Source organism: Dermacentor andersoni, chromosome 6, assembly GCF_023375885.2.
Source record: "Dermacentor andersoni chromosome 6, qqDerAnde1_hic_scaffold, whole genome shotgun sequence".
Classification (NCBI taxonomy): Eukaryota; Metazoa; Arthropoda; class Arachnida; order Ixodida; family Ixodidae; genus Dermacentor; species Dermacentor andersoni.
Window position 1 is genome coordinate 6,985,272 of NC_092819.1, and position 10,949 is coordinate 6,996,220.

General features: G+C 45.3%; 2 protein-coding genes across 4 annotated transcripts in view; one reads left to right on the forward strand and one right to left on the reverse strand.

Moving 5' to 3' along the window:
• The window catches only part of Sgf29 (SAGA-associated factor 29), a 41,901-nt gene extending 34,117 nt beyond the window's left edge, over positions 1 to 7,784 (reverse strand). For 2 of the 3 annotated variants that reach the window (XM_050170364.3, XM_050170359.3), the window contains exons 1-3: positions 7,539 to 7,699; positions 6,963 to 7,132; positions 5,451 to 5,679 (exon numbers count right to left, since the gene is read on the reverse strand). In XM_050170364.3, the coding sequence (XP_050026321.1) occupies positions 5,451 to 5,679; positions 6,963 to 7,037 (304 nt within the window). In that variant the 5' untranslated portion in view covers positions 7,038 to 7,132; positions 7,539 to 7,699. The other variant, XM_050170360.3, reaches the window with a different exon arrangement.
• A 739-nt stretch (positions 7,785 to 8,523) lies between these two features.
• Positions 8,524 to 10,703, forward strand: LOC126521641 (TELO2-interacting protein 2-like). Its single transcript, XM_050170349.3, has one exon. It carries the CDS (start codon positions 8,826 to 8,828, stop codon positions 10,134 to 10,136), a length of 1,311 nt encoding a protein of 436 aa, XP_050026306.1. The 5' UTR covers positions 8,524 to 8,825; the 3' UTR covers positions 10,137 to 10,703.
• The last annotated feature ends 246 nt before the right edge of the window (positions 10,704 to 10,949 follow it).

Below are 10,949 nucleotides of genomic sequence, written 5' to 3' on the forward strand. Positions count from 1 at the left end.
CACCAACTTGTCGCATCGGCAGACGGGGGGAGAAGGGGCGAGCATCCGAAGGAAGAGTAGGTGCCGCTGGTACATGCGCGCATACACACACATGGCTCGCACGACTTCCAACAGCTGTGTGTCGGCAACTTGTCAGTGTCTCCCTAAAGCCGAGGAGCCTTACGTTCCCGGCCCTTTGGCGCCGTCTACAAGGTCTTCCCATGCCTAATTTTGAATATTTCTGCACTTTGCGCTCACGCTAACAGTTGCCACACAAGCAAAGAGTAACATTAGCTACAGTGGGAATTAAAGTACACTCGCCCACAAGATATTACAGGGCGCGCGAGCGCATGGCAAAGTGGCCCTCCTCCCCTTCTAGCGCTGCACCACTGGTGTCGAGACCGACGCCTGCGCGCATGCGCATCCCTCCGGGACTGCGAGTGTGCATGTTTCTGCGCTTCCTCCTTGTGCACCGGCGATATCCGAATGTATCCACGAGGTGCCCCTCTTGCCATTGGCACTGTGGCGGTTTCGACGGGCAAAACTTCATTTATACAACAGAAATCAAGAGTTCATTTTCATCTTGCCTGTCTCCTTCTATAGAGCGCGCTTTCTGCCACGCTCTTCAGTGGGAGAACGCCCCATTTGTAAAAAGAAATAAACAATGAAGATTGGCCACGAAAAAGTGCAGCACATAAAAAAAAATTTGCTTGTTGCATTCGCCACCTCGTGAGTCAGTGCTCGTGACTCTATAAAAAGCGGCCACAGTGGCACGTGCAAGCTCGCGCTTCTGAACACGTTTCACATAGTTTTGCCCGTCAAAGCCACCACAATGCATATAGCAAGAGGGGCATCTCGCGGCTACATTCGAATATCGCTGGCGCACAAGGAAGCGCGGAAACATGCACGCTTGCAGTCTCGGAGGGACACGCATGCGTGCAGGCATCGCTCTTGACACCAGGGGTTCGCTGATAGAACGGAAGGAGGATCGTTTCGCCATGCGATCACACACCCCCCAATATTTCGTAGGCGAGTGTACATGTTGAAAAGTTTCTGTAAACAATTTTTTTTAAAATCTGTGCCAGAATTTTCATTGAATAATCTGTTCGCATCATCGTACATCCTGTCATTGTATTTTTCGTGATTTTTTTTTTACTCATACTGCTACTAATAACTTCATGTATTAATTCTGCTAGTGTTTTAATGTTTTCCATTGTATAGATTACCTGATCGTGCTTCTTCTGTATATATATATATATATATATATATATATATATATATATATATATATATATATATATATATATATATATATATATATATGCCCTCCCTGCAACAACCTCTTGTGAGATCGACAGTATTCCTAAAAAAATTAATAAATGCTGCTACGCGACTTCCGTTTGCCTGCTTGAGCGCATTCCATGTGCGCTCTTTTCGCTGCAGAAAGGGAAATATTTTTCCACCCTTGGCCCGAACAACGAGGATTCAGCAGAAGAGCCATTCGCACAATAAATGCTGAGAACACAACAAAACTGTATAAACTACAGCAATGTGGTAGGAGCAAGTTTTGCAGGGCTGGAGAAATTGACCTGGCTTCAAAACACTTCCAACAAGCAGTAGACAGCCAACACAATGCGACAAAAGAAAAAGAAAAAATGAAGAAACGCAGATATTCTGCTAAAATGCACTAAAATCACTTGCTTTCAGCAGGTTAACATTGCTCTCTTATTGTGTCTCAAGTACTACACAATATCAAATAGGATAAAAACACATGCACAAACAAGAGAACTTATTATTCAATGTCTCAACTCGTGTAACTATAAGGAAGCTGTTTTATGCCTCCTGAGCAAGCGCTGAAATTGGGAGGGCAAGTGTCAAGTGACAAGAGGAAGCCCGCAAGGCGTTTGGGATGAGGAGATCTGTCTCTACGCTTAGTTTTTTCAGTACTGAAGAGACTAGTTAATTGGAACATTTTGTAGATTTTATTTCCGTTTGCTACCAAAGCAGTTTTGGGCGGAAATATCACAAGCATGCTGAACAGCGCAGAATACTTGTAATCCTTGAATTTATACCAGTAGGCATGACGAATTGAGCATAATAGAATCCGTTAGCTTTTGTGTTTGTGCTATCATTTGAGACTATTCTTGAGGTTCTGCCAAGCGCCATTAGATTTGAAACGTAGCACTGCTAAGCTCGAGGACACAGGTTCGATCCCCGGCTGCAGCGGCCACATTTCAATGGGGGCGAAATGCCAGAACCCCAGGTTTTCAAAGTTAATTCAGAGTCCACCACTGCGGCATGCCTCTTAATCATATCGTAGTTTTGTAAAGTAAAACCCCAGAAATTATAATCTGGGAAGTTTGCTGAATCATGCGTAATGCATACACCATAAAGGCAAAATTTTAAACTCCTCCCCCCCACGGCTAGCCCCATCTCGTTACGCCTACGATCACCGGAAAAGTACTTGTTCGAGTTCCAGTGGCGTGCTCGTCAACCTGAGTCGTGAAGATGGCTATTTGTTTTTGTTTCTCGCGGGGCCACAGAAATTCCGGCGTCGGCGTTGTCAGCGTCTGCTGGCCGTGAGCAAAAATTTCCGATAAAGGCAATAAATAAATAAACGATAACCTGAATATAAAACTGCCAGCTGGGAATTCGACCCCAGGAACTATGGGTTGCGAGACCACCACGTTAACCCATTCAGCCACTGTCAGTCGATGGCGCGCAAGCTCTTAAACAGGGTTTTATACGAAGAAATTCGGATGCGGCACATGCACGTGCCTTCGATGCTGCGTCCACTTCCTCTTCGATAGGGTCCTGCCAACAACCGCCTCCCATGATTTCCGATGAGAAATAGCATGTTTGCGCTATCGCATTCCACTTTTATTTCATTTCATTAAGGGAACCTTAAATGTCTTCAAGCTGTGATATACCCACCCACGTTAATACCCATGTCTACTTACACTCACTCACGAGCACTTACTCACATTCATACCATCACTGACACTCATATTCAGAGCCATCTCAACTCACAAGCACCCACTCACATTCAAACTCACCTGCAATGACACTCAGGTTCACACTCACCTCCACTCACTCACAAACACCACATTCACACTCATTTCCACTCACACTCAAAAGCACTCACTCACGTTCACACTCACCTGCACTTGCACCCACAGGCACTCACTCACGTTCACACTCACCTGCACTTGCACTCACAAGCACTCATGTTCACACTCACTTCCACTCACACTCCCTGGCACTCACTCACACTCGCACTCACTCACTGGCACTCACCTCTGCTCACTCACTGGCACTCATTCACACTCACGCATTTGAAATGAGTGCAAGTGAGTGTGAGTGAGTGCACTTATGAATGAGTGCGCCAACCTATGGTAGCAATATGCATTCACCAAAACAATGCCACCTAGAGGAAAGTGTAAGTGGCGTTGAGCAAAGCGTCACGGAGGAGGGTAGGCAGAGGCACGCTGGGTTGACCTACTCAGGCAGTTGCTATGGGCTCTGTGTGTGCTATGGGCATATCGGGTTCATCTTGTGATCGAGAGGCCGAGTGCCGAGTGAGAAGGACGGAGCAGCTACGCAAGTGGTGGCAGGCCTAGCGCAAGTTGACCGACCCCAAAGTAGCCACCAAGTGCCAGGCACAAGCTGAACAAGTCCGGCAAAAGGCGCAGGCTTGGCATGCCCAGGAGATCCCGAGGAACGTGCTAGGCGGCATGCCACAATGCAAGCATTCCACGCAGAATGCACAAAAAGGGAATAGTACCCATATGCTTGCACGTAACCCGTGCTCACGAAGTGGAACGACACTAACTTTTTTTATTACTTTGAGTCCGAGTATAAGTGCTGCTGCACATGACTGCTATTGATTCTGATTTCGAGTAAACCTGACTTGGCATTATTTCGGTTACTGAGTGAATTATACATATTTATGACCTCTGCGTGCATGTGGTGATGTTTTCATCCCTGGCAAATGTAAATTATTATATGAGTTTTTTTTTCATGAGCCGTAAGCATTGCCTACTGGAAAGAGAAGCAATACTGAGACACACTGAGACAATACTGAGAAATACGCCTGGTTCGGCTCAACAAACCTCTGTTACAGTGACTATCATAGACATAGACGGTGAGTGGGTGGACAATACGAAGCTTTGACTACAGTATCAGAGCACATGTAAGCAACTTCAGAGCTAATGACACGTTGTCCAAATGGCACAAGCAGCGTAGACAGTGCTTGTACTAGAAGCGGGGCTAGATATGTATTCCAAGCTGTCCAAACTTTCCACTTGTGAATTAAAGCAGGATCAGTCTGTCTTGCTCTTCATTCTTTATTTGGCTAAAACTTTGAAGCAGTGGCTTGTCATGTTTATGATTCAGTACAGTTCCTTGGTGCGATCACTACCCGATTGTTCATTTTCTGGCTAATCACTTGCGGGTGTGCTCAACCCGCGATGGATTTGTTCTTGCTGCACACAAGGGCTTGGAGGGTAGATGTTTTGTATTTTGTAATAGCCTGCAGCAAAGCCTTATTATCACTAGTCACTAGCTTACTCTGTAGCCTGTCACGAAACATTCAGTTTTCAACATTCGAGTTTTGTTGGTGTAGTAGCATTCACCCAAACTTCGGCACATTCATTCAACTCTGCGCCTATTCACTTATTCTTGGAAATTTGGCAACAGAGTGTGCGTAAGTTTGCGTCTCAGTTGGGGTGCATGTGTGTCGATAATGAGCGAGAAACTTATGCCAGGAAGCGGCGCTACTCCCTTTGTCACTGGGTAATGAGCCGTATTCACTCTTGGTGACGTTCCGGGATTGAAGTTCTTTATTTGAAGGTTAACCATACAATGCTAGAGGATGTGTGAATTTTTTTATCCACGAGGAAAACCGTGCATCGCAAAGGGCCAGCCACACAAGCAGTCCTTATGCAGCAGTGGTCCGTGGAATCGGTACCAACAATTCACTGTAGTCCTTAATATACCAGTCACTATATTTACAGCCAACTATTGCACACATCTTCCTTCTAACGCTTCACGTTTTGCGGCATGACTGAAGCACAGTGCATGAGCGATCACACAGCCACTTGCATTTCCAACAGCTGATTGCACAGTAGCAGGGCAGAAGCGGTAATGGTAACATATTCGTGCGCTTTCGCCAAGGGAACATGCAGCGTGCCACCAAAAGTGCCATCTCATTGCTCAAGAGCAAACTGCTCCATGAAAAAGGTCTATAAATGTAAATCCAAAGCATTCAGTAACAATTACCGTGGCTGGAGGGGAATGCCCCCCCCCCAATGGGTGATTTTTCTTACAGCAACTAAGCTTGTGTTCTATATAACAGCTTATTTTCCCTTGTGCCCCAGAAACTATTCCCTCTGAGAAAATCTCCAAATGCCCTGAGGAAAGAAGAGATCAAACAGACTGACCATATATTGGTGGCATGCAAAAGTGCCCACCTGAATTCTTGGCTGCAATACGCCTTTCATTGCGGACAGTACGGATCTCAAAAATGATCTCCAGGGCCTTGCGAAGCAGCTCTTCCTCGCTTTCGGCATCCTGCAATGCAGTCTTGTACTGACCTCGCAGCTTGGACTTGTAGTAGGGTGACAGCTTCTGCTCCTGCTGGATGCGTTCATGAGTCTTGGTGATGTTGGTCAGATTATGCTCACTCCGGTTTCGCTCTTCCTATGATTGAAATAGAAGCTAAAATTAATTGTGTTCCAAATTGGACAGCTGCATTACCTGTAAGAATAGCGATCTCACACAAGAATGAAGATTCCAAGACCAAATGTGCCCCTGCTAGAACCTCTAGGTTCATTTTAGCCATCTGGTATTATGTATGCAGCGATGCTATAGTTTATTTAATTTGAACCAGTACTCTAGATCAATGGCATGTACTTTTGGCCTCATTGTGAGAGGACATATTATGACATAATCCATGCATAATAGTATCAAGGAAGAAATTAGAGTTGTGTCACTAAATCTAGGGCATAAAACTGTGATCCAATTACAGTTTTAAAGGTGAAGCTCCAGGTCACAGGAAACAGTTCATAATGAGTAAGTCATCTCTATAAAACAAAATCATGGTTTTGCTTACGATAAATTTGCCATTAAAGATGAAAACTGAACACACTGCATTTGTATGACCAGTTGGGTACTGTAATCATCAGACCACAAAGTGGCAGCTCTATCTTATTCACAACATATTCCAAAGCAAGTTACATCTGTTGACCGACTTCAGTGCATTCAGCTTGCAACGGCGTCCCTTGAGTGCCACTGACCTGCTGCACAGCAAACCACAAGGATATCGCAGGTGGCAACTATCAAGCAACAGGTGCACATGCGGCACTGACAGCTGATATTCTGAAAGAAACCTAGTGCGCTATTAAAGTAATACACTGTTGCAGTACACAGCTCTGGACATTTTCAATCCTGTGCAACAAGCCAGCAGGAATTACTGCATGCTGGAAAAATGGACCCCGCGTGATGAGACTTCCATAACCCCGAACACAGAGAGCAACCACTTTGGGAACATTTGGTGCTTTCAGAGGGCTGCAGTACTCCAAAATACAGTATGAAAAGTAATGCAAGACTACAAGTGCACTTTCAGTGAGTGGCAGCAGTTCTGCTATCTATACATCAGTGTGGACTAGGGTGCACTTCTGTATTTCACATAACTGGATTGCAGAAAACTACTGTCACCATGCTTGGCAAACCAGCAGTAGAATAGAAAAATAAGCCAACAAATATACACCCGACCTGCAAGATAAAAGCTGCATGTTTATATTTGTTGTGATAATGTCATTTGTTACTGTTGTTGATCACCTGTTTACCCAAAACGTTTCCAAATATAGCACTCTCAAATCCCTGTGAGAGAGCCTGATCGTCAAAAATCGGAGCCGATTCTTGTGCTATGTATCCACCCATAAAATGCAACCACTGCCAACACAATAAATTTGTTTTTTCACCTGGCATTGCTGTATAACGTGCGTCAGCTCCCGCATTTTTTCTTGTATGACGGCGTTGTCGGCTTCCTTCTGCATGACAGCTTTTACGTATGCTCAAGGTGCTTCAGAGACACAAAGAGCCCCGTGTAGACAGTGAACACCCACGACACCACCACCAGGCAGGAAACGAGCTGAAACACAAACACAGACTGTGTTGGGCCATCAAACTCTTTATGAACATGAATGTCAAGTGTTGAAGCAAAAAAAAAAAAAGAAGGAGAAAAAAGTTCGTGTAACGTCGCTGCTGAACGCGCGACTTAACGCTGGCATACGTGTTTTGGAGCGACGGTGTCAAGCTTGCCTCGCAATATAGGTGTTCTAGTTTATTTCACCCCTTTCAATAAATGCCATACATCGTGATTACCCTGTATTAGATTGGAGTTCGGCGATTTGTTTCGCGTTCCTCGAAGATATAGGAATTAAACACGCTGAAATGCTGACTCGGCGTGCCTACGTGATCGGGTGTAGGATGACCACAACTGCATGACCACAACGCTCGTCTAAACCAGGGGGGGAGATGAGCGAAACCAACCCTACCGCATCAAGAGTACGCTGCACCGTCCTTCGGCTAAGAGTTCCCATAAAACTATTTTGAGGAGCTAACCGCGGCGCACTGGGATATCACTTCATAGAAGGCAGTTATGTACATTATATTGTATCTCTCCTCTTGGAATCACGCTCACAAATAAACAACATTAACCGACCTGACTTGGCATGGGCTTGGTTTGACCAATGGTTTGACCTAGAGTGCCATAGAGTTTCTCACTACATTACCTAGAGGGAAATCTGGCGCTGCTGCGCTGTGGTATGCATGGGAATGCCGGTATATTGTGGATTCGGATTGGCATCGTTCTCGTAGAGACAGGACACCTTGAAGACGCGCTTGGCAACTACCGTTCCGTCTGTCACAACGATTCATTTTCTACTAGAACAGCACGTGAAAAGCTGTTTTAGCTTCATTATTACGCGAAAACATGTTTTGTTTAACTATGAGAACTTGTTATTGTGTGTACAACTGCATGTTACGTAAAGTAAAAGTAAAAGTGTTAAGTAAAATCTTCATAAAATGTTTCCATTCACGCATATTACATCTTTACTCACCCACAATGCATGACCAAGCGAAGAAAAGCAAGAACAGACGACCAACTGCTTCAAAGCGAGCACGAACCTTGTCGTCTGTCCTCCAACTTTAGCGGCCCGCTGATACTTTTTACGTAACATGTAGTCGTACACACAATAACAAGTTCTCATAGTTAAACAAAACATGTTTTCGAGTAATAATAAAGCTAAAACAGCTTTTCACGTGCTGTTCTAGTAGAAAATGAATCATCGTGACAGACGGAACGGTACTTGCCAAGCGCGTCTTCAAGGTGTCCTGTCTCTACGAGAACGATGCCAATCCGAATCCACAATATACCGGCATTCCCATGCATACCACAGCGCAGCAGCGCCAGATTTCCCTCTAGGTAATGTAGTGAGAAACTCTATGGAAACTCCCATAGACGGTGGCGCCAGATTACCCTCTAGGTGTTATAGTGAGAAACTCTATGGGAAACTCTATGGCTCGGACCACCACCTACGCCATATGACGCCATCTCCAACCAACTCGCCCAGCTTGCTGTGTTAATTCATCTCCACCACCGCAGCTAGGAAGTTCGTCCTTTATTCTATGGGATGGCTAGGAGTGGGACAGTTGGGCTGGTTGATTATCGTTCTGTTTGGTTCGGCTACGCAACTATACACGGCGCGCTTGCAGTACAGGAACAGATGAGTGAATATTCGTTACGCACCTGAAGTTTTTGCCAACTTGCCTAAAGCACTAGCATGGAGCTTGCCAGGTCGTTCATGTCTGAGAACTGCCCAGCAAAGAAACTCGTACTGCTTCAAGCACTTCGTGCCACTCTCGAAACGCTACGGCCGGACGACCTTGTCAAGAGCGACAGTGCCACATTTTGCGCGCTCGCCCAGTCGCTGTTGCTCAGCGGCACCCCGAATGATTCGGTCGAAGATAGACAACACGAGAAAAACGATTTTCCTGGCGTTGCTGAGGCTGCTAGCGCAGGAATGATTTGCGCCCACGTCCTCATAAAGAACAACGCATCGGAGTGGACCGAACTACACGACTTCGTGACTCCATTACAAGTTCTCTGTTTCGCGCACAGCAAAGCTGAATTGCCTTGGTGCAGTGAAGAGTCAGTCGCGGCATCGTCAGCACTGTCGTCGCAACTCAAGTGCTTGTTTTCTGTGCCAAAATTACTTATTTCCGTGCTGAAATACATTCAACCAAAACTTGCCAAGGAGACCTGGAAGAAGAATCCTTGCTACAGGCATGTCTACCGGGAAGCGCTCTTCAAGCTTTCTCCGAGTGACATGTCTGATGTGCTCCCGATCGTCATGGCACCAGCGTTGCTACTTGTAGACGACTATATGACACACAATCAAAGACTTGGTCTCTCTTGTGTTCGCTGTATCATTGTCAATGTTCCTCCAAGTGACCTTGATCAGTACGGCCGCCTTGAGGTGCTCTTCGATGCTCTCAAACATTTGCTGTACGTGAAAGAGGCAGACATAATAGTTGAACTCCACACAGGTTTACGAAACCTGATTTTCAGTGACTACTTGGATGCTCTTCGCACATTCCGTGTCAAAGATGACAGGCGGCAAAAAATGGCAGATTACGTGTACTGTGAACTGCTCACGGCAGCTGAGGTGGAGCAGACGTTTGCTCTGCGGAAGGCTTACTCAAGCCAGCTTTCACCATACATTAAATGTCTTGGAATGAACGTTGTGAAGTACATGGATAAGACGTTACGGGTCCTGTTGGAATACATGGAAATGCATGACACAGATGAGCAGATCTGCAGGAGGAATGCCTTATTGTCATTAGCAATGCTTATCAAACAATCGTGGCCAAGAATTCAGTTTCATTTCAGAAGGATTACAGAGAGCATCTTCAAGCTGGCCTATGACCTATGTGAACATGGCAACTCTGCTCTGTGGGACGAGATTGGCAACTGCCTCTATTTGCTGCAACAATCTTGTCCCAAGCAGTACCGAGAATTCCGTGAGGATCTGCTTCTCTTAAAGGAAGATAATGTTCCTGGTATTGCTTCACTGCTTGCACATGTGTCCTAGGAAGATGACATGAGAATTGCTGCAGAAGAAGTACTAGGCAGAGATAAACAATGCAGCTGTTTTATTGGTTTTGTTGACATGTGGCGGCACCCACTAGTGGCCGCTTGCGAATTTGGCAATGAAAGATGTCATCTTTCAGTCTAGAGTTTCTGTGAAAACTGTGTCCTGCTCACATGAAGTTTGTCAAGGTGCACCTCATTGGGCTACAGAATAACCACGCTGCAAAGTGCTTTTGTATGTTTCACTGCCCACAATGCACAAGGGACATTGAGTGGACATTAAAAACATGAGTGGCAATGTTAACATACTACTCAACTATTGATTACATAAACTGTCGTCAAAACTTATTTTGTGGCTAGTGTTAATTGACCACACAATTTGCAACAAAAAATAGTTACCAGCACGTGCAGTAATTATAGTGCAAATTTTTTTTTCTTGCACTACCATGTCCAAGGTCTCTTAGTAAATCACTTGGCTTCTTTTGTTGTAACACAGAGCTCTGTAGTTCACTTGCCTATTCAAAGTATGCACAAATATAAGCCATCAGTACTGCGACCAGGAATACAATTACGCTTGTGCTTAGTTCTGTGGGGTAGTTACAAGCAAGAAGTTTTCATGGAACTGACATCTTTATGAAAACACCACTGTGTTGTGTCATCAAGTACAGATCATGCAGTTAAGCAGTGGCCTGCATGGATGTCTGTTTTGCACTGCAGCTGTCCCATCCACACCTTTTAACCCCTCATCCCCTTGTCCATGAAAAGTAGCATGCAGGCGACATTGCACATGCTGGCAGAAATATCTCTGTTTCAT